The sequence below is a fragment of the Aulostomus chinensis genome, chromosome 20, assembly GCF_037954235.1.
Source record: "Aulostomus chinensis isolate RoL2024-O1b breed Wild chromosome 20, RoL_Achi_v1.0, whole genome shotgun sequence".
In the NCBI taxonomy this organism is placed as follows: domain Eukaryota; kingdom Metazoa; phylum Chordata; class Actinopteri; order Syngnathiformes; family Aulostomidae; genus Aulostomus; species Aulostomus chinensis.
In genome coordinates, this window is record NC_141339.1 from 4,985,943 (window position 1) to 5,009,537 (window position 23,595).

The following is a 23,595-nucleotide window of genomic DNA, read 5'->3' on the forward strand; positions in this document are numbered from 1 at the left end:
TTTGGTAGCTGCTGGTACACTGGCTGCTGACTCATGAAGCAGTGGTGCAGACCACCATGGAGAAGTGAGGCTGTGGGAGGAGAATCGAGGAGGGAGGCGCTTGGCAGAGTGGCCCTACAGTACTATCACAGCCCCGCACATCCTCCAGCAGAAAGCTCGACAGGTGCATGTCCCAGGAATACTTAACAGTCATCAGAGGTGCTTGTGTAGGTGCTTGTAACACGTGGCAGTCACCTCAAACACACACACACACACACACACACGCACAAAAAACCTAGATGGAACAGTCAGTTTATTATTATTGAAGTTATCGATCAAATGGAAATAAACAGACTTTAATCTTTTGAAATGTGAATCCTTAAGAATTGAAATCATTATTCTCTCACATTAATTGCATTTAAAAAAAAACAAAAAAAACCTGTCACTCTTGAAAAACACGCCTAAGATGCTGGATGTTTAGATAGGGCCTTTTAAACAAGGCAGAATATACATTTGTGATGGCAGTGCATAGAACAATTGGAGACTAAGGATAATTTGGACTTAGTTTGAGTTTAGTTTGGCAGCCACACAGTTGTCAGCCACATCATGATGTGAATTGTGACCAAACCCTCTTAGAACATAAAATGTTTAGTTTGCGCACAATGGCTCTTTCAAGCAGGAGGGAAATGTGGGGTTCAACAACAGCAGGACCGTCCAGAAATGATCAGTATAAACCTTGATGTTGTTTGTGTCACTAATTCATACAGCACAATGCCTGAGTAGGACTTGGCATGTTTATTGATTCTCCCCATCTTTATTCACCTGACTTTTCTCTACCTGTCCTCTCTCTTGTCTCACCATTTTTGCTTCCGGTCTAATCCTTTTGGACTCTCCTGCTTCCTCATTTTCAGACATACACTTTTCCTCCTTCCGTCTCTCTCTCTCTCTCTCTCTCTCTCTCTCTCTCTCTCTCTCTCTCTCTCTCTCTCTCTCTCTCTCTCTCTCTCTCTCTCTCTCTCTCTCTCTCTCTCTCTCTCTCTCTCTCTCTCTCTCTGTCTCTCTGTCTGTCTGTCTGTGGCCTGACCAGCTGGGTGGAAAGAATTGCTTGTTTATCTCTCCTGCTGTCCATCAGGGGTTTTTGCTTTCCTGGCTGCCTAGCAACTGCAGCAGAAGCTGGCGTTGGCAGCTTGTGCTGCTCTGTGATTGCGTGTGTGTCTGTATGAGAGAGAGAGAGTGAGAGGAGAGAGAGACTCTGTGTTGACATGGCAGACGGAGGATAGACCGACACGTGCCGCCCTCCCTCACCACCAGAGTGCCTGCCAGCCTTTGTGTAGCTCACATAGAGCTACACACCTTGGCCTCCTCTAGCTGAGACACACAAAATAAGCACTCGAGAGTCAACTGAGAACTTACTGATCCCTTTGATCTCACTCTGCTCAGTAGTTTCTTTCGCCGTGTTTTCATGATTGATCCGTGTCTTTGATTTTAAAGCTAATCCAGAAAATGCAGGAAAACAGATCAAATGTGTGCTAGAATTTATCACGACAAAACTCAAAGGTCTCAGTCTACAAAACATACTAAATTAGAAAAATTGATATAAAATGTTCCGTTTTCCTCCCAAAATGAGCCTGATCATGTATTGCTCATCTGCCCTCCTGTCTTCTAGAGCGAGCTTCAGTATATGCTGCAGCTGCACCTTCTGATTTAGCCGTGCTCACAGTAGATAAACAACTGATTCAGACCAACACCAGAAATGTTCTATGGTATTCATTGTCTTTCAGAACCAGATCTCATATTTCATTGCCACCCACCCCCCCACCCCACATGGAAGCAATCTAATTTATTGCTGTGCAGCGAGATGCTGTGAATATTTCTTCCTCTTTTGGTAGCTCAACTGTGGGCACAGCATTCCCAACCATCATGCCCCAGGTACTGTGGCACTGAAGTCAGGCGCAACATCTGTCTTACCATAGTACAAAAATTTGTGTGTTTGGGGAAGAACAGAGCCAGACATCCCTTTCTCCTTTCACTACTGAAACATGTTTGGGAGGTCATGTGAAGACGCATCTTGGTAGTCAAGCTCTTGCTCAACAGTGCCTCCCACAGTCCTGCTGTCTGTTAGACTATGTCAGACCAACACTGCAGGATGAATGGTGAAAGTGAGACGTGCAGCCTGATTTTAGCCTTGCTACCTTTAGATTTGGCTGTCTAATTTTATGATGTTATTATTCATTGTGTAACCTGATTTAACATAAGGCAGTGCTGACAGCAGAATGTTGCTATTCAAGGCTGGTAACTGCAGGAAATGAACGAATCAAAGCATGAAGTGTGCGGCACAATTCACCTCGGATGACTCTTCAGCATTGTCTGCGTGGGAGTGATGATGTCACACTGTCCCTGTTGCGAATACTGTATCTCTCTTTCTCTTTTCGCTGTCTGGCTTCACTACATTCACTTGCATTCAAGACCTCAATCCTCTAATCTGTCTGGTTTACTCAACCCACAGGTCCCTGGTGACGCTCGACCTCCCTGTCCCTATTTAGTTATCAAGCTAATGGACTGCTGAAACGCAGCATGCATGTCCATCATGAATCATGGCATTACAGGCTTTCTGTTGCACTCATCACTCTGTAGCCTTTCAGCCATTGGTCAGAACATGTACAGGAAGAAATACAGTGTACCAGACCTCGCAAACACGCCATCCATCCATCTGAATTGCACCCTCTTGGCACATTTAGTTGTATTTGTAAAAGGAGTTACATAGAAGGCTACATCGGCTCAGAGTATGTGTTTGATCAACAAGGACTGTGTCAGAGGGGGTGGACTCATACTGTTCTGCAATATAAGGGAGCGTTTATACTGTTGAGGTCTTTTGATTGTACAAGCTTACTGTAGGTGTCACAAGTGTGCTACTTTTCTTCTGTACTGATCTCAGGTCTTTTTTTTTTTTTTTTTTTACCTTCTATTAACCGTTATCCTAATTGGATAGCAACTATAAGGTGATATTTACAAGAAGTGACCCAGCTTTTTAAAAGTCCATGATTAAAAAGCAAAGATAGGAAAGGGAAGAAAGTTTTGAGAAAACGCTGATAGAGTCTGGTACTGCAGGGTTGGGATGAGTCTTTCTGTCCGTCACCAGTATGTCAAAGACAAATGACACTTTTCAAAAAGAATTCTCAATTCTGCTCTAAAAATGTGCGCTGTTATGACACAGACAGCAAAAAGATCACGTACAAGGTTGTGCTTGGCTGTCACCCATTTTGCTATAGTATGCATAAAAGCTTATTGAAACCATTTTCTATGTGAGGAACACTTGGACTGTTATGACTTTACGCTGTTCGTTCGGTTAGCACTTCATTAGATCAGCTTTGACAACGTGAACTTGACACTTCGCATTCCTTTTCCCACTTTGTGGACAGTACAAACACGCTTAGAGGCAGATGGACAAAAATCTCTGTTATTTTTGCCCTAAGAAATATTAGGAGGTGAACAAAGGGAACGTCATAAATTTAAGACCATTCATATGAAGGAAATGTTACCACTGTTGGGTCCAATCAAACATTAATGACTCTAAATGTAATCTACAATCTAGAGACTTTGGATATTGATCATAGAAAGAAGTGGTATTTTTTTTAAGCAGTTCTTTGCGCTGCGGTTCTGCCATGTGGTCCATTCATGCCAGTACTGCATACCACATTGCATTACTTTTGAAAGATCTACTGTACGACACCCAGCCCAAGCTGTCACTTTACCCGCCCACTTTGTCATTTATACTCAACACACATCAGCATTTTCAAATTCCACTTGAAATGGAAGTTGAAAATCGAGGAGAGATCAGGATAATTTGAAAATGAAAATGTGTTTGGAATCTGTGGGGACAGCAAATTCCCTTTAATTTTGAATAAATATCTTATTAAGTAATAACATTGTGAAACATTGGAAGAAATGACATTGAATGTCAGCTGTTCAGCACGTTTTTGTTGTGTTGCAGGCCAGAAGACATGTCTCCATCTACATGGTGTGTTCCCCTACATCTATGTGTTATACGATGGCTATGGGCAGCAGCCCGAGCGCTACATGCGTCAGGTGGCCTTCAGCATCGATAGGGCCCTCAACGTTGCCATGGGAAACCCTGCCTCCAGTGTCCAACATATCTTCAAGGTGGTGCTGGTCTCTGGCATGTAAGTGACACATCACTGCTTGTCTTGCCAATATGCCACAGCTAAAGAGATTCTTTCTAAATGGCAGTGTTTAACATGTTCATGAGAGTTTGTTTATTTCCCAAAATAAAATGGGAAAACCTTGTGATTGTTTTGATGAAGGATGCAGGATTATATCCAGTATGTTTTTCTTTCAGGCCTTTCTATGGCTACCACTCCAAGGAGAAGCACTTTATGAAGATCTATCTGTACAATCCTCAGATGGTCAAAAGGTAAGGTTCCTATGAATCAGAATAGAGATCATCCCTTGATCCAGTTTGTTGGAATTCCAAAATCCAAACTGTGTGCACGTCTCCACCCCCTCACTAAACTCAAGTCAATTTCTGCATATTCACTTGTAAAAACACAGGATTGCATGTACCAGAGTCACCAGTGTTCGCGATGGCAGTGAAGGGATTTGTGCCGCTGAGCTGGTGCCCTGCAAAGAGCGATTGATTTTAGAGTGTGAGAAGCAGGATGAGAGGGAGAACGGCCAGATTAGACTTGAGGAGAGTAGGTGCAGTGGATTTACTGCAAACACGTTTTCTGAGATTCACCACACATCTGGAAAACAACTATTCCCCTGATTCTTCTGATAACATTCTTCTACTTTTACATGTCAGTCAATTTACGAGTCTGTACTGCTCAGGCCGTGAGACCAATGTCTTCCTGGGGGTCTTAAAGTGCTTTGTCAACTCTGGCACAATAACTGACACATTTTGGCTCTGCAATAACTCATTTTAGTTACCAAAAATCTTGTTTTATAAATAGGGATTACTTGTAATTTATGAGCTTAGCTGGCTGCAAGTTTTTGCTCCCACCAGGATTTTAAAGAGGAGCAAAAATGGAATAGAAGCCTGATGTCGTAAACACAAGATCAGTCGCACCGTCTGTTTGGACCATATAAACACATAATTCTTGAGTCATGTTGCGTGTTCCTTCTCATCAAGTGTGATACACAGGACAGACCACCATTGAGCAAGTTCATCACCACAATTTAACAGTACACTGCATACTGACGCGAAGGAGACAGAGAGACAGCTGTGTGGCAGTGCTCTCCCACTTAAATACAACTTCTGACTTTATGTACAGATGGTCAGGTTTTAGAAATAAAAAGACACCTATAACTCAAACTCACAGTTCATGCTAGAACAGATAATGAAGTGTGTGTGTCTGTGTGTCTGTGTGTGTGTGAGACAAAGCACACATTCACCACAAACAACAGAGGTCAACATTTAGTTTCAGAGCAAGTTATATGTTTGTATTTGTTGAAACATCGTTCAAGCTTTGTTATCCTCTGTGATACAGAGATAAAGGAAGGTAGGAACTCTGTTTGGATATCCCTTTAGTGACTGAAAACATCAAGACTAGTAAATATTATACAGAACATGATAAAAAAAATTACTTCACTCTGCATTGTGAAATGACACAGTAATGCAAAATTTAAAAAAACAATTCTACACAAGAATGGTTGTTCGTCTCTCTATGTTGGCCCTGCGATGGACTGGCGACCTGTCCAGGGTGTTCCCCGGCCTCTCGCCCGTTGACGCTGGGATAGGCTCCAGCCCCCCCGCGACCCTTAATGTGTAGGAATAAGCGGAAGATGACGATGGATGGATGGAATTCTACACAAATGCTTATGTGCTTAATGCTTAAATTATCATGGTTGGTTTGAAAATAGAATGAAGGACAGATATCTGTAAAAATCGAGGGGTAAAAGCAAAACAGTCTTCAAATATATGTTTTTCGCAGTCAGAGAAAGCATACTTTTTGAATGTACTGCACACGATAAAAGTCATCTTTTGAAGTATCCTTAAATTGTCTATATTTTTATTTTATTTTCAAATTTTTAACTACATCATCTCACTGGCACCCCTAAAGAAAATAAACATGTACATAATTATCGACATTCCCAGAATCTTTTTTATACGTCAAGTTGCAAATATCTGGAATGTGTTAATAATTGTGTGTTTCACGCAGGGTTTGTGAGTTGCTGCAGAGTGGAGCAGTGATGAACAAGAGTTACCAGCCACACGAGGGCCACATCCCCTACCTGCTGCAGCTGTTCATAGACTACAACCTGTACGGCATGAACCTGATTAACCTAGGAGCTGTCAAGTTCCGCAGGACTCTGAGCAAAGGTACAAAAAAAAGATTGTGTGGTAAAAATAGGTGGTTTTTTTTAAATGATTATTTTCTTTTCCAGTTCATTTTTCTTCTTCTTTTGAGTGATTTATATTAGCTGTCTACCTATAAGTCATTGTCAATTGAAAATAGAATGAAGGGCAGATATGTGTAAAGAAAGAGGGGTAAAAAGAAAAAAACATAAAATTTAACTAAGTTTGACCCCAAAACCACAATGATTGGATTGAACCTAACTAATCCGACCTGCACTTTGGGGCTGTTTTCAGGCTAAATGTTTTTCCAGGAATTGCCCAGGTGAAGTGCGTTGCTTTCTTCCGCTGTCACATCAACTTCAGTCCAACAGTGTTTTTTTGTGCTTGCGGGACAATGTAAACAAAGCTGGACTTCTCTTTGCTCAGAGCATGGTTTTTCCCTGTTGAAGTGTGAGTGTAGAGCACATCAGGGAGGACAGCCTTGCTTTGCGTCATATTAGTCTTGTTCAGAACACAATTCTGTGCTGAAGTATTGCTCAGCATAACAAGTGATCACCAGCTGTAACAAAGTCACAGGTGGACAGGAACTTAAAAACTGAAGTATCTCTGTGTTGATTGCGCGTTAGGCAGTCAACCAAACAGTTTCCAGAGCCTCACAGTGGGAGTGGCAGATTGAGGTCCTGCTACTCTTTCAAAAAAACTAAACCTTGCAAGCCCAACACCTCTTCCACCTGCCTAAACCATAAACTGCTAACTCTGTTTGATTGCATCTTAGTCCCTAATCTAAGACCAGTACCTCTGCTCTTCCAGGCCAAACAGACCTCTCTCCACATAATCCCAGAGAACATCCAGCCCAGCAGGGCCGCCTTCACAGTTGCGGATGTATTAGTGATTCAGGGCAGGAAGTCCAACAAATGACTTCAAGTTCTTTTTTTCACAAACCTCACGCCTGACTCTCCTCTGACAAAAGCAGAGTGCCCATGTTTTATTCGCCTCTACATTGATGCAATCAATGGAAAGAGGGTCCTAATGCTCAACTCAACAATGAACCAAAATACCCCATTAATAGGTACACCTGTTTACTTTTTCTTTTCCCAAAAGCTCTAACTTGAAAGCTGGTCCCTAATCTGGGATCAAGTGGAAGAATGATGAAAGGGGCTGGGCTGCTGAATTGGGCCCATTTAAGATGAATGAAACCCGTAATGTGTTTTGAAGTCCATTGCGCAGCTTAAATACTCTCTCTGAAGATGAAAAGTGTACTTGTAGGAGTATGTGTCCTTGAAATGCACCCGTGTGTGGAGTCATGATAATTCAGCATCGTTAAATAAAGGATCATCCCAGTTGGTGAAAACATTCCTTATTGTAGTTTGGCCATCATTCCTCCTAGAAACCTAATAGCAATGTAATGTTTGAATGACTTCCTTTAATGTCTGAAAGAAGCCACCTACCTGAAAACCCAAAGGTGAGGGGACATCATTCGGAACTCAGTGGACTTCATTAGAAGGATCTTGGACAGTAATGTGACTCATGCAACTCATTTTATGCGAAGCCCGTGTGATGACAAGTAAACATTCTCAGTGACTACCGATAAAAAAGCTAGGAAGTGGGCAGACTGCGTCCAGGTTCAAGAGTGAATGAGTCATGCTCAGATTTGATGTGCTACATGGAGATACACTCTGCCACTTCATTATGTACAATCTGCTGTCATCCACTACAACAGCTTTGCCATAAATAGATAATACCAACCTTCATGTTTGATTAACTTCTGTTCTTTGTTGTTGTTGTGTTTGTTTTTTCAGATGATGCACCAACAGTCTCAGACAGGCAAATACCCTGCAATCGTACCATTATCAGCCCCTGGAAGAGCCCCTGCACCTCGAAGCTCAATGACAGCAGTTTGGGAGGCACATTTATCCGCTGGGAGGAGGGCAACATTCCCTGGTGAGTCCCAGGAAAGGGTTTTGTTTTGACAACATGACAACATTAGAAAAGAGCCAAAATGCTCTTTAAGTTGCATCAGCACTTGAAATTGGGTGCCAAATCCTTATCTTACGAACAATCAAATATTAGGACTCCAATTTAGACTGTTTAGTATTTCCACACAACCTAAATTGGACTGCTGTCCTTGTCTCTCATTTTCCAGTTCTAGAAACTACAACATGACATGAGAACTTTCATGTTTTCAGAATGTAAGCATTGACCTGGTGCCAACATCATGGCTTGACATCTCTATTTAAGACCCCATTGTTCAGAGTTTCACAGTCTGGACTTTACTCTTTTGTTTATCAGTCTGTCAAACTACTAAACCAGCATTTGGGCTTTAATTAGGCTGCAAGGTTCATGGAGGGACTGAGCATTGGGTGTGGAAGGTGATGCCCTGCAGCCACTTGGGGATGTAATATATGTTGTGGTATTTTTCCAGTTTATATGTTATGTTTCTTATTATTTATGGGAAACTTTGAATGCCATGAGATGCAAGACCGATTTCAGAACCTCTGACAGCAGAGTGAAATCTTAATCTTCATGTTTAACTATTACTCCTGTGTCATTGTTCTGACTAATTTCAGTTTTAAGAAAAAATTATGTTTTCAGAGTTAAAGAGAAAAATAAAGAACAAAAACCACAGTTTAGAATAAACTGGAGAAATCGATTTGAAATAAACTTGGATCAATTCCAGCAACTTTCTAGACCTGATCTGAGTTTGTACTATTCTTTCATTAATTTTACTTCTCTTACCTATTCATAGAAATGGAATAGAAATACTCAGAAATAAAATCGTGGATCATAAAAGCACAAAATGCTCCTGACAATACATCAGTATTCATTTGGGTGAAACTATTTTATGATAATGGATCAGCTTAGGATTTACTGTATTCAGACAGCCTGAATCAGTAAAGTGAAGGTTTGATAACATGCCACTAAACTGTTTTAAACATTGGTTGCTCTCAGTTCAGGTTTTATAAGAAAGATGGAAAGGTGGATTTTCTTGTTACACTTACAAATGAGATTGCTCATGAAAATCGCTGTGAATGCCCACTGTCTCTCTAACTGAATTTAATAAAGCTTTCAGGATTTGTTCTTGCAAGTAAAAGTAAAAACATTCATGCTATATTATGTTTATATTCCCTGTTGCAATGACACATACTATCCTGTTGCATTACATTATACAGCATTGTGAAGGAGCTAAATCATTTTCTACTGTATCTTTGGCTATTTAAAATGGAAATAATGACAAAATGATGAGTCCTGCGGGTGGAGTGACATGCATTCTCCCACTTTTTATCTACTATAAGCTTTTGGCATTTTTGTTCATATATTACTATGCCTTTATGCATCTTGTGTTCCGTCTGTCTGCAGCTCCTTAGTCCTTGAGGAAGTGGAAAAGCAGAGCACCTGTGAGCTGGAGGTTGATGCTGTGGCTGTCGATATTCTCAACCGCCTTGAGATTGAGAGTAAGGTGGCTCAGGATATTTGACCAAATTGAATAAAGGCCCCTAAAGCAGATGCCAACATATGACAAAGTTAGGCACAGCAAATATGACCTCAGGATTTTATGGCTGTAACTTTGGCTGTTTTTTTTCCTTTCAAGAGAATATTTAACTCTTTTGAAACAGAAAGGTCTGACACTCAGTCTTGCTCTTGTGTCTGCTGAACAAAAACCAACCCTTTGGAGGGTTGATACGAGATAGCCGTTTAACACACGACTTCTAGATATTTGAGTCAAACATTAGTCCAATGTGTCAGTGCTCATTGGTATTTCATGCCTGAAGTGTGCGATTGAGTAAACATGTCCTCAGGTTACACCAGCAGAGCCAGTTTTGATGAATTTTTGGATTTTGCATTAAAGATGGCAACTGGATTGAGGCTGCAAATGTCTGTGAGACCTCATGATTTAATAATGCTGCTGGGTATAGAAGTATAAACTGCACCAAGTTAATGTCTCAGAGAGGAAAAAAGGAAAGGCTGCTTGAGGGCACACAGTAAATTTGTCTTACTCACATTTTCCATATCCTGGACTCCTGTGTTGGAAATAGAACAATATAGGATTTTAATATAATGCTTTTGTTGGCATCATTCAGAATGGTTTCATTCAATGTAAAAATACACTGGTTAGCGAACACACTGTGCTGTCACTCTGTCCAGATCAGATTGGAAGGAACCCTGGCCTACAGGCTATTTGGGAGGATGAGAAGCAGAGGAGGAGGGAGAGGAACAAAGCCTCTCAGATAGATGCCCCAGAGTCACAAGGTGAGCAAATTTTTACTTGAGCTGGTGCTATGGAGCCTGGGTTGACTGCCCGCTTTCAGACAGCTGATTCACTGCCAAGTGCAGATGTCCCTGGAGTGGTTAAATATGACATGGACATTAATTCCCCTAAGGCACCTGCCAACAACAGCCTCTCATCAATAAATCCAAAATAAAGCCAAAAACATGCTTCCACTCCATGGCTTTCAATGCATTCTTATGTGTTTAATTCTGTGTCCTCACTTCTTCAAACTGCACACACCCCCATTGAGCTTGACTCCTTCTTTGACATATTCAGTGGTTAGCTCCAAGAGCTATACTATGACTATATATAAATAAACTGGAACAAACTTTACCATCAATTGCATCTCCTTTTCCATGCCATTGAAAACACGTTGAAGTGCTTTGAGGAGCTGAATCACAGCGATCTGACATCTCTAACAGCTCTGTTATGATCTGCACAATTGTACACTGTCCAAATGATAATGACGGCACACAGTTGACACAACCGGAGCCGTATGAGCAGACCTACACATGAATGAAAACCTGTATTCTGTATTTTCACCTCACACTGTGTATCAACTTGACACCTTTGATTCAGTTGATGCCTTATTGCACAGGGTAGATGCGTCAGGTTGATGGTCGTATCCAAGGGTGTTTTCACAAGTGTCTCCTTCAGTCAGTTTGAATCGAAATCTGGTACGTTTACTCTCAATCGGGTTCTTTGGGCAGGTGTCAATATCGCAATCAAACTCGGATGAGGATCAAAACAACTGGACTGTGACCACCTCTGGTTACAGATGAACTCTGGTGGTCTTTGTTTGTGGTATGAACATGATCCAACCAAGATCCTTCCCAAGTGCAGGTTGCATTGTGCATTGTTGTATCATATCAGCCACCATAGCATGCTGCGTGGGCTAAAGACATGCTATGTAAACAGCCGTCAACTACCTGTTAGCTGTGTGAAATAAAATTTAGTTTTTGCGTGATTTCAATGACCATCAACAGTTTTCACACGGCTTTTGTTGGTACTTTTAGGTGCCCTTGACATTTTGCCTCTGTGACCACCTATTCATCAACTGATTTGGACCAGAACAAACAAATTATTGGTGTGAAAACACCTTTAGAATGCAAAAATCTCAGTCTGTTGGAGACTAAATTAAATTTCACATCCTTATCTGGCCAGCAAAAAGGATCGGTTTCATTATTTTTGGCTATCTGTTGTAATTTTGTGGCTGAGCTTTATACCACTCAAAGAAAAGACTGGAGGATTCAGAGACCTATACAAAGCAAGAGTATTCTTTTATGTATATGTTTGACCGTTGACACGTTCCTGTTGTCGCACAAACAGTAGCTTTACCATTGCCAAACCTCTCATTTACTCCCTGACGTACAGTACAGGCCACTGTCACTGTTGAACAATGTCATGAGGCCAGTGTACAGACATGTACTAAATATATACAGGGTATATTAAGATCACTTTCCTCAAAAATAGTAGTAGGGTTTGTAGAACCCTGCTTATTCTGGCCTTGTATATAGAAGTGCACCGTTTTTCTTTTGAGTAAGTGGTATGGCTTCACTAACAGCAAAATTACCTGCCCACGAGATGTCTTTAACAGCAGTTACTAAACTCAATATTTTATGTATAGTTAAGTGAGTGATGTGTGGAAAAGAAAACTGTGGCATCTTTGTCTGTTTACAGGGCTGGTGAACACAGTGTTGAAGTTGTATTTGTGATGTTTTCCAGATCGTGGGTTTGTCACTTCAACGGAGAGCGAGAAAATATTCATGAAGAGACTCAAGGAGATTCTGAAGGAAAATGAGTTTGTTGTGTAAGTTTCAACGTTCCAGTGCCTCTCTTCATCTCTTGTCATGGTGACAGTTTGGGCAGGAGTGAGTTGGTTCCCACAGTCTGAGGACACCTCATTAATACCAAGTGTTTTTTCATCTTTGACTCTGTGTATTGAGAAATAATGAAGCCATCCCATCTTCATGCCAGTGTCTTTATCCATCTCCTTCTTGTCAAGGAGAAGAGGAGGGAGGGACAAAATCTAGATGTTTGAAGACATAAGGAAGTCTGGGTTGGAGAAAGTGAAGTCAAAACATATGTAGTGAGGGGGTGGGGACAAAACTAGGGCCCAATGTTTTGCGGTGGAAGGGGAAAGGAGAAATGATGTCAATGAGGTTACACACCCTTCCTCCCACTTCCTCAATGTACGGCAGAAAGTATTTCCTGTTATAAATACAAGTACAGTTGGCTTGGCAGCCATGCATGCCTCTTCATCAGTTCCAGATGGCTTCCATTCACTAACATCCATATCAAAGAAGAATAGATGAGAGATAAAGGGATGGAAAGCAGAAAAGAGCTTTGCCACGTGGGAGCAGTGTGCTTTTTGGTGTAGCGTGGTACTTGTCTTGATAGATGGACACACACACACAAATGCACGCACACATTCCAGCTCTCCCACTGCCGGGCTGTTGTAGTCACTCTCTCCTTAATCACTCACGAGTGTCTGACACTTCCTTTCTGTTGGCATTCCCTCACTTCATTATACTCCACGACTGTTGTTGCTGCATGGTCAGGTTCCCATTCACCTTGTCAGGCTTTGTTTTCACATTCATTTCACTTTCATTTCTTTCATATCAAGCCAACTAGGAAGAAGTTGGTTTGCGATTTAAAAAGTGAGGGGATTCAGTGACTTGTGTATAACTGCCGACAAGAACTTGAGATGTTTCAAGTTTTTTCTGGTCAGCTTTACTTTCTTGTCATTAAAGCCTGCTGTGTCAAAAAAAAGTTGGGAGGCAGAGGCAATTTAGTGCTAGTAATGATGTTAAATAAGGTAGAGGGTGTGTCTCACTCTAGCTCAGAATCTCGAAAATAGTTCTACAGATGGAAACTTTCATTTTTTCTCTTGCTCTATTTTCTTTTCCCTAAAAAAAAAACCCCTACATTTTAAAATAAGCAGCAAAGCAGAGTCAGTTAAGGCGTTCAGGGAGGGGCATGGCTTGGTAGCAAAATGTGTTAATCGCCGCAGTAATCTCCTGACGCTTGGCGGGCTCCCTCCCTAGCCGCCTCCAAAGTCGTTAACTAACAGACTAATTAAGAGACAGCCAGAAAGAGGCACTGACTCTCTGGAGCCCTTCCCTCATATGGCCCAGCAGAACAAACTCTCTGAATGACAATTACACCACAGTGAAATCTCACTTAACTATTATCCTAAAAGATAGTATTAGTAGTAGATAGCAGTAAAAGATATTAATTTAAAGGTTTAAAGTCATGATTTCATCATTCATCATTTCAAGATTCACTGGCACTCTACATCAGCTTTCACCAAGCTGGCTTCCAGGTTTAGAACTAGCAAACCTCAACCTTTTCATCGCTGGAGGCTTTCCATGTGGCTGTGGCTCACCAATCGATACAGTATGATATTGTTCTGATCTGTTTTTGTATTTTCCACTGTCAGTGGAGCATCTCTGTCTGGATTTAATCCATACAAGTGTATCTCATTTCTCTCGGCTGTTGCTGGGGTCAGACATCTTGTTCTTCAGCTTCACCTGCTAATTTTGTCCACAGACCAATGTTTTCAGAATGTCTAGTCTTGTGAAAATTGAAGAGGCTTTCCTACAGCACTACTGCTCATGAGCTGGAGCAATGTGGGTTGAATCATTTTATAATCAGTTGAGTAGGCTCTAATCAAGCTGCTACAACTCAGTTAGATCAGGATCAGTTTTTCTCCGGAAGGTTTTTGGATCATCACTGGAATTCTACCTAAAAATATTTTTTTCCTTTCTTCTTTTTATGACCCTCCCTGTAAAATATGTTCTTGTGAGCAGCAAGCGTCTGTCTGGTGTACATTTCAATATTTCTGAGTCAGTGAGTGGTGAGTTGCTAGGCAATCTGCATGGATACAAAGCCAAGTTGGCTGTCTGCCCGTTTTCCATTCATATTCCCTGTCCACCACGTAGCCACACACTACTGAGCTGCAAACACTATCATGTGCATACACACACCACTTAGACTAGACGGTCAGACACTCCCTGTGTGCTCTTCACACAAGCACAGCCAAAAACACACTTGCACACTACCACCACACACACACACACACACACGCACACAGCAAATAGAACACTTCTGCTGATTGAGACTATCAGAAAAAAGAGAAGCAAATAAAACAAGCATGCAAGATTATTATTTGATTGATATAACAGGCATTCTTATGACACGGTTGATGGTAGTTCTCTTTTAAAAATGGAAAAGTAGCACGTACAGTAGTTTCGTAATTTTAAACTTGGAAGTAGATTGTTGGGTTTTAATAGCCCTCTAATTATCTTTTTATTCAAGAGTTCAATTAAAAGTTCAGTCTGCCCTCTCACTTCTGAACATTATCATCAGCTTGCCTTAATTAGTAATGGTTTAAAATGACTGTTTAACCACTTAGAAATGTCTTCAATTCCATCCCTCTTTGTCATTATTTTTAAAAAATGAGTTTTTGACATGTTATAAGCTGTTTTCATCTCCAAAATATACCAAAGATGGGGAAAAATGAATGCTAAGACATTTCTATTTCTATATAAACCTCACTTTATTTACACATAACAGTAGATGTATAGCCAATTATAGCTATAGTAGAAACCGAAAATTTCAGTTTTAGTAATGCTTGAGCTCACTGCCTTACTCGACACACCTTACACCATTACATTTGAATTGTTAGACTTTATGATCAAGTTGGCTGTGCAGGACATACCTTTAGCCAGTTTTCGTCATACTCAAAGGACAGGAGCGTTCATGTTTCAACTCAAACATTTTCAACACAAATTTTTCTGTGGGGACCCACAAGGGTCATTGGTTGGATCACTGCTCTTTGATTAATACATATGTAATGTTTGCTATTGTCATAAAGAAGCATAATATATCATCATTCCAATGAACTGTTGCAAATCTCCCTTTTCTCTGGTGATATAATGTACTGTATATAGGAAATAAAAAATACAAATTAAATAGCATATGCACATATATCAGTAATTACTCCTCAGTATGCTGAAATGGTTTTGACCCTTTATCTTTCTCAGGACACCAGCTCCATCTGTTTGTGAGGAGGATGAGGGACAGGAGGATCTTCCCAATGACCTCACTCTCCATTCTGACCCTTTGACCCAAGAGGAAGTGCCATGTACTCCTGCTTCTGCCGTAGACATTCACAGGGACTCACAGCCAGGTGAGAAAAACCTATTTCCGGGTATGTTTGAAACTGCTGTGGTAAAATACTGACAGAAGGCGCGCTAACTAACTGACTAACTAGGGGTGCGATGGACAAAGCATTGTTGTGTTACAATAAACAGACATCATAATCTCTTCTCACTGTGCCAGGACTGTAATGATTGGCATTACCCTGATCTATAGTGTAGGCACTTTTTCTGCCAAACTTCCCACATGGTGACTCATGAACTGTAGTACTACTGCTGTGTGTATTTGTGAGTTCATAATTGACCTCTCCTTTTATATTATTTACACTGGCTGGTTTCAGATATGCCAATGTGTGTGTCTTCACTGCTTCTCTCCGCAGACTTCGTGAGACATAGTAGTAAAATCCCAGAGGAAGCTGTCGTAGATGAGGAGGCTATTTTGGGTCTCCTGGAAAACAGTCAGACCTTCCTACAGCTCACGCAGACATCCAGTCACTCCCCTTTGTTAGGTACAGTATCAACACGTTTTTTTCCTCTAGTATTTAGTTAGCAGCATATTTGTAGCCTTGTTCTGCGTAAGGTGAGCAAACCTGACTAATAATAGCCATGCTCTTGAGCTAAGTCATAGCTTCAATTTATTTACTCATTTTGAGCCTTACATGCATTGTTTAGAGCTAATTTATGTAATTTCTCTTGATTTGTTTTCTCTTTTTTTGTCTATTCAGACAGCAGTCAGGATGATGCTATCATTGATTTGCTGGTTGGCCTAGAGGATGATGGGTTCTGCAGGACCCCTGTTAGAAAGACTTCCCATTCACAGTCCCTCCTTGGAGCAAGGAGTTACCAATGCAACAGTGATGAGGAGGAGGCAAGACCAGAGCTGGACAAGGAAGAATCCGAGCTCAGTGTGATAATGTCACAGCGATGGGACAATGAGCCTCCAGAGAGTTCATTCTTACCAAGGCCAGTTTATTTTTCATATTACAGTGAATCTTTGTCTTATTGCACCTGCTTGAGTTTGATCAAGAAGCTAGCAGACACTCAACACAGGTTCATTGTCCTCTGTCCTTCATCCTGTCATCTCTGCGTGTACAGGCCCAGTATCAAGGAGGCAGAGGATGGCTTTAGTGATGAGCAGCAGGACTCCTCTGATGAAGAAATGGAGTGGAGTGGGAATAATTCTTTATTCACTCACTTGTCCATCCCCCAGCTGGACGGGGCCGCAGATGAGAGCAGTGGTGAGTGAACCAATCCTGAAACGATTATTATTTCGATATGCTTTGCCGTCAGTCTGACATATTCTGAAGATGAATGTCCCATCAAGGCTTTCTGGACACAGGTCTGATATAGCAGCACCGTAGAATTTGGGCTGACACTAGGTCTTGACTATATGAATTAATTTTAACTGAGGGGGCTGGGATTTAATGTAATACAAAACTGCAAAGTAGAAATTGATTTCCTGAAGTTCAAGTTATAATCACTTAAATCATAATAAACTTTACAGTCGCTATAGTGGGATATGTTGTGGAAATAATAAGAGCGTATCCTACTGGCCAGCTGGCAGCTCTGTGTGTGTGTGTGTGTGTGTGTGTGTGTGTGTGTGTGTGTGTGTGTGTGTGTGTGTGTGTGTGTGTGTGTGTGTGTGTGTGTGTGTGTGTGTGTGTGTGTGAGTGAACATAGCTTCGGGTCCTTTTTGCATGCCTATTCGAATAAGTAGACTTCTTTTTTTAAGATGCCAGCAGAAGTTGTTTACACTGCCATTATGAGCAACAAATGTCAGCCTGTATATTTCATACAAGTTTTGTGTACTGACACTTCTCGTTTTAAAATCAATCCATGTGTAATCTATGGATGGAATACATTTACTTATGTGACCCAGCTTTGGCAGCACAATCTCTAGTTCTTTTCTCCAATTCTTCCTCAACAGTTCTTAGCATGTAAATGTTTTAGCATGAAAGCAAGAATAAACTTCTATGTGCTAAATCGTGCATATAGCACATAATTTAAATAAATCCAATAAATCCACTTCATGGCATAGAAAATCAGGCTGCATTTTGTTGTTATTTTGTAATCCACCCCATACAGCAAATGTTTTCCATACCTGTCACCTGCATACTTGCAGATACCCACATACACCTAACTGATTTGATATGTTTTAGTACTAATGCATTCTTATCAGCAAGTATAGCTTAAATAAGATTGGTAATGTTACTTGACCATGGAGTTGTAGAGATATAAAGTGAGCTCACAAAATCTCAGGCCTGCTTCTTATTCATGCTTAAGGCTACATTAGTCATTTAGCATGGAATATTTGAACTGTTTTAGGCATTCCATTTTGCCAGGTTTTGACAAGGAAAGACGCATGGAATAAAAATGAGAATGTCTTTGTTTTGCATTTTCAACCTTGATGTTCTTTTAAAATTGGCATTTTCCTTACTTTTTTCAAATGAAATGTTTTTGAAAGAAGAAAAAAAGATCAAATACTGTTTGCTGTTGACTTTCAGTGAGACATATTTTGTTCTTTTGATTGATAGATTCATCTTTAACAGACAGCGGCTCCAGGACCCAGTCTTCTCTAATAGTCACAGAAAAGATAATGGTGAAAAGGAATCCATTCCCTGGAGAGACTGTCCACCTGGAGTCCCCCTCCTCAGCTAAAATCCTGCTGGATTGTAAACACCCAGAGCACAGACCAGTTCATGTGTTGGACACGGAGCCATCACTTGACAAGCATTTTCAGGCAAAGAGCAGTCAGGACGGCAGTAGTGAATGTTCAACAGGGTTCCAGGTTAATAAAGAAATCCCCTACATCCCACCAGTCAAACACCCTATCCCCTGCAAGATAATAAATCATCCAGAGGTGTCTTCCATCTGTGTAGACAAAAAGGACATACGACCCCTCTACACCTATGATAAAAAAGCCTCCATAGCTTTGGATAAGACAGATCTTGAAAGTTTCCCTTTTAGTAACACCACGGTCTCCAAATGCAGAAAGAAGTACAACAGCATAAAGAATGTAGAAACAAACTGTCTGTCGATTCTTCAGAACCACAGGACCTTCTCTCTTTGTTACTCAGAACTGAGGAACTGCTCAAGTAAGTCAGATCTGGAGCTGAGCCAAACAGAGAGTAAAAGCCCCATCCTGAGGAACATTTCCTCAACCCCTTCAACCATAGAAGGGGATGTTTTTCTTGATCCACAAGAGGGAGAAATGAGCCAGGACAGTGAAGAGGGAGATGTTGGTGAGCTCAAAATCAGGTACGAGGACTATCAGGAAAATAAGACCGAGAGAACTATTGTAGCCCAGCAGGAAGCACACTACAAGTTCTTCCCCAGTGTCATCCTCTCCAACTGCCTCAGTAGGAAGAAAGCTGGAAGCAAAAAGCTGACAGATTCCTGCTGTAAGATAGAACAGGTCCAGGCTCGCAGGTCAAGGCTAAAAGTCAGTAAAAAAAGGTTGGGAATGGCAGGACAGAGGAACAACCTAAACATTGTTGAATGTTCTACCTCTGACAGCCAGGCTAGCCCTGACTTTACCTCAGTCCAATCTGCTTGCCCAATGATTATGGACTCAAAGCTGTCAGTTTCTGAGGATGATCCAGGAAAAGAACCGCAGACCATTAACAATGAGGCAATCGAAGAGGAAGAATCTGTCATAAAAGATGAGCCACAAAGTGAGGAACAATCTGTAAATGAACAGACGGAATCATCTTTAGAGCCCTCTGCCACCAACTCCTCCATCGCCTTCAGTTTGTCTGAGGAAGCTAAAGGTACAGCAGGTGACGGTTTAAGCCCATTGCAAGATGTAACAGCTAATTTCACCTGCACAAAACCTTCAGCACTACCTGGTAGTAAGTACACTCTGAGGGCCAAACGGAAGATGATGTATGACAGTGAGGAAGGAGATCAGCCAGGTGCAACACGTTCTAAAAACCCAGCCACCGTCAGAGAACGTCTCAAAAACAGTACTGTCCCCAGCGTGCAGGAGGTAAAATACCAGAGACGGCGCAAGAAGGAACCCCCTATCATCATTAAGTACATTATTATCAACAGGTTTAAAGGACAGAAAAACATGTTGGTGAAAATGTCCAGAGTCGATATAGAGGAGCAGACTGTGATGCTGACAAAAGAAAAACTGGAGCTTTATGATAAACTGGCACCTCTAAAGGATTTCTGGCCCAAGGTGCCAGAGTCCTCTGCAGTCACATTTCCCATCACAGAGTCAAAGACTAAAAAATACTCTAAACGAAAGGCAAAGGTTAACTCTACAAATAAGAAAACAGTCAACAGTCCCCCCAAACCTCGGGCTACACAGAATAGGAGAGTCAGAAAAAGTAAGGGCTGTGAGAGAGGCCCATATTTGCCCTCTCTACCAGCCCCTCGACCATGTTATTGTGAGTTAGCCGATGACCATGACAATGACTATACTGATGTTATGCTCGAGCTGGGCTATCTTTCTGATAGATCCCTGAGCCCCATAAACTCAACACCCCCACGTTGTTGGTCCCCAAGTGACCCTTTTATGGACACCAGGACTTCAGATCAACTTATAAACCCACTTATTGATCCATGTCTCAGTGCGTACCACAAGCCACACACCGTGTCTTCAACCAAAGGAGCACGGCATAGGTGTAAAACGACCAAACCTAAGAAATCCATAGGCACTAAAAGAAAAGAAAGCAGGTCTCCTAGGTCTGCCATGAAGACTCAAGAAGAGCCAAAAAGAGAGAAATTAATGCAAAGAAGCAGAGCTGCGCCAAGGCAGAGAAAGAAGGCAACAACACCTGAAGGAACTGTGAATAACTCTTCAAAGACCACAAGACCTAAAAGGTCTCACAAAAAGAAGGCAGAGGACCCTAAAAGCCAGAACCTATGTAAAGATATATCCCAGCTACTACTTCCAGAGGATGACCTGTCTCCTGAGAGTTCCTCTCAAGAGGTCCCTCCATTTCAGCAGCTGGTAAGTACAGATAGCAACAGTCAAGGCCAGACTACATCTGTGTCAGACTCTAACTCTGTAGTCCAGTCAGTGGAACCCAAGTTTGAGGACTGTGAGACTTCCATCATGGAGGCCAACCAAAGAATTTCCACACAGGTTCATCTGAAGCAGCAAGGTTGCCAGACCACTGTTGTTAAGTTGGAGCCCTCAATAGAGAACAGCCAAGGGCCTACTCTTCTTTCTGATAGACTCTTACTGGAAGTCTGTAAAAAAGATCAACTAGCAGCAGACTCCCCACAGTCATACCCTAAGAATGGGGAGAATCCTACTCTGTCTGACTCCCCGTGTAGCTTAGCTGTTCTCAAGAAAATTTTCCTGAAGAGCCAACAGGGAAAAACACTTGCTTTACAAGTAGGAGGAAAAGACAGTCAAGCCATTGCCATAGCTCAGGCTGCAGCACTTTTAGATCCCACTACACCAACTAAATCCCGAAAAGTACCCCCTGCCAATCATCGGAAACCTAGGCCCCCAAAATCTACCAATCGCAAGGATAGAAAGCCTAGAAACAGGAAAAGCAAGTCAAGTAACACTCAGCTGGATCTGTCAGGGGAGCGGGATGCCAACATGTCAGATGACTGCTCACTCTTCCTGTCAGACCCAGGCCTGGACAGTTGCAACTTCATAGAAGACAGCTTGTCCCCAGAGCTCCCACACAACTATTCCTTTGATATAAATGCCATTGACCAGACTGAGTTCTCCAGCCCATATAGTGGCACCCAATTTGTCTTGACTGATAAAAATTTACCGGTTAAGTTCCTGAGTGATGTCAACCAGGAAGCTGTCACTGCTCAGGCACTTGGCTTTGAGAAGAAACTTGATAGACTGTTGGGTTCTGAGGAGGAGCTTAAAAAGGGTTCTGACTGGCACAAGGCCAGGCCTGTCAGCCCTGAACTCTTTGATAGGCCTGAGAATGGGGAGTCTTTATCAAATCACCTCACATTCCTTGACTCTGAGAATTTCAAAAATAGAAATTGGGACTTTTCTGTAGGTAAAGTCCATACCCTCAGCCCCTTCCAAGACTTTCACTGTGAAGGAAAAGAGCTGCTGTTTTCGCCCTTCGACCCTGTCCTACCATTGCCCTTAAGCTCTGTGTCCTTTGTTGGCCATGAGGGCTCCCCAACAGGAGAGCTTCTGGAGGGCATTGATGGACTAACATCCACTACACCAAGTAGTTCTCCTCGCTCCATCAGCTCACTCTCTCAGGTGAGGGGAAGCCAGCTACTGCGGGGACCAGGAGGTGGGGCCCACATTCTCAAGCCCCTGATGTCCCCTCCAAGCAGGGAAGAAATCCTTGGTACTCTGCTGGACCTGGAGATATCGGAGGCAACCTTCCAGGAACCCTTCTGCAGTGACCCGTCTGACGCTCCCGGGAAAGCAATGTGAGAATTTATAGACCATCGATATGAGCATTAGCAATCGCTTTCAAACTATGTTGCATGTGATTAAACCATGCTTGGACTGTTTATTGCAATGCACTGGTTGTACCCTTTCTGATAAATGGGGCTTTATCATTACATAAACATGGTCCACATTATCATTCAGTCTTAGCTTGTCAGATATACTTTATAGCTGCATATGCTGGACAGTAAATAATAAAACTCTCCAATAACCTGTCATGCATGACCCATGAGTAAGCACCTGCTACATGCAAACAATGGTAATTTAGTAAGATCTGCACACACAAGGCAAGCGCCCTTATTAATGTTGATAATCACGTTTCATTGTAGGGGATTTTTGGTGTTTATTTTCTTGCAAGTATATATTAGATTATATCAATATTACTAATTGTTACCAGATGCTTTAAGCCTTCGAATGACCTCCATCAACTACCAAACTCCACTAAAGGCCAGGTTCTAGCTATATTACCTATAGGACTTTATCAATAAACCTTTCATATGAATAATCTCTGTATTTTGTATTATTCTTTGCTTCAGGGAGGTTGGCGGCCGTAAGCTAACAGTGGAAACCAGGCTGGTCAAGGAACTAACTGAATTCAGTGGAGACCTTTCTTTGGAGGGCTTACATTTCTGGAAGACAGCCTTCTCAGCCATGACACACCCTGTCACCACCTTTAACTCCTCTTTAAAAGCCCAGGAAGCTGGGGTCATAGAAGCAAGTAAAGACCAAGCTGTGACTGACCCATGCTCAGCCAGTGAAAAGAAAGTTATCCTTCTGCCCTGCAAATGCCCACCAAGCCGGGAGCGTGTGCAACTGTGGCTGGAGGCCAGGAAACAGTATGAGATTTTACAAAAAGGAAGAAGAGACACACAACTGCTAAAGAGAAGCGTTGGAGTGGATGATAGCTCAGAAAGAATTGAGTCAGCCGGTTCCAGCCCAGTTGACAAGGTTGACAGACTCCTCAGTACCCGGGCTCATAGGAGAAAGAAACATAGCCTGTCCTTAATCATATCTCCAATGAAGAATGCAGGCTCTCCATGTAAATCCACAGAATTAAGTCCAATTTCAGATGAAGGGGCTGGCCGTTGTGGGAAGGACCTTGGAAAAAACATTGATGAAGATAAAACTAGTTCTCCAGACTCTCCAGAGCTTCCCGTATGGCAACAGTCCTCAAGGCACGGCACCTCTGCGCTGGATGGACTCAAAGACCAGCAAAGTGAAAACTCTCCAGAACCGCTGTCCCCTAGGCTCTCTAACTTATCTGAAGGACTTGCAGATAATCTCAGTGATAGGGAAGAGGGGGAAAATAGTCCCCAATTCCTTCATTGCACCCCATTTTTAAGGAGGCGTTTGAGAATCAAGGAAGACCGAGAGCCAGTGTGCAGCACCCCCATATGTGAGGGTAAGAAAACAGACGTTTCATCCGTTCATTATTTGTGACTACTTTGAGCTCCTGTTGACAACTAGTTTACAA

The 23,595-nt window shown here is 42.0% G+C and overlaps 1 protein-coding gene across 3 annotated transcripts in view; it reads left to right on the plus strand.

Annotated features, from left to right (window-relative positions):
• The window catches only part of rev3l (REV3 like, DNA directed polymerase zeta catalytic subunit), a 56,626-nt gene that overhangs the window by 19,153 nt on the left and 13,878 nt on the right, over positions 1–23,595 (plus strand). For 2 of the 3 annotated variants that reach the window (XM_086188629.1, XM_086188630.1), the window contains exons 2-14: positions 3,971–4,160; positions 4,337–4,411; positions 6,159–6,319; positions 8,095–8,236; positions 9,653–9,747; positions 10,439–10,543; positions 12,288–12,372; positions 15,611–15,756; positions 16,105–16,233; positions 16,450–16,687; positions 16,820–16,962; positions 18,259–22,102; positions 22,658–23,523. In XM_086188629.1, the coding sequence (XP_086044755.1) occupies positions 3,971–4,160; positions 4,337–4,411; positions 6,159–6,319; positions 8,095–8,236; positions 9,653–9,747; positions 10,439–10,543; positions 12,288–12,372; positions 15,611–15,756; positions 16,105–16,233; positions 16,450–16,687; positions 16,820–16,962; positions 18,259–22,102; positions 22,658–23,523 (6,219 nt within the window). The remainder of the gene's footprint in view (positions 1–3,970; positions 4,161–4,336; positions 4,412–6,158; positions 6,320–8,094; positions 8,237–9,652; positions 9,748–10,438; positions 10,544–12,287; positions 12,373–15,610; positions 15,757–16,104; positions 16,234–16,449; positions 16,688–16,819; positions 16,963–18,258; positions 22,103–22,657; positions 23,524–23,595) is intronic. The other variant, XM_086188631.1, reaches the window with a different exon arrangement.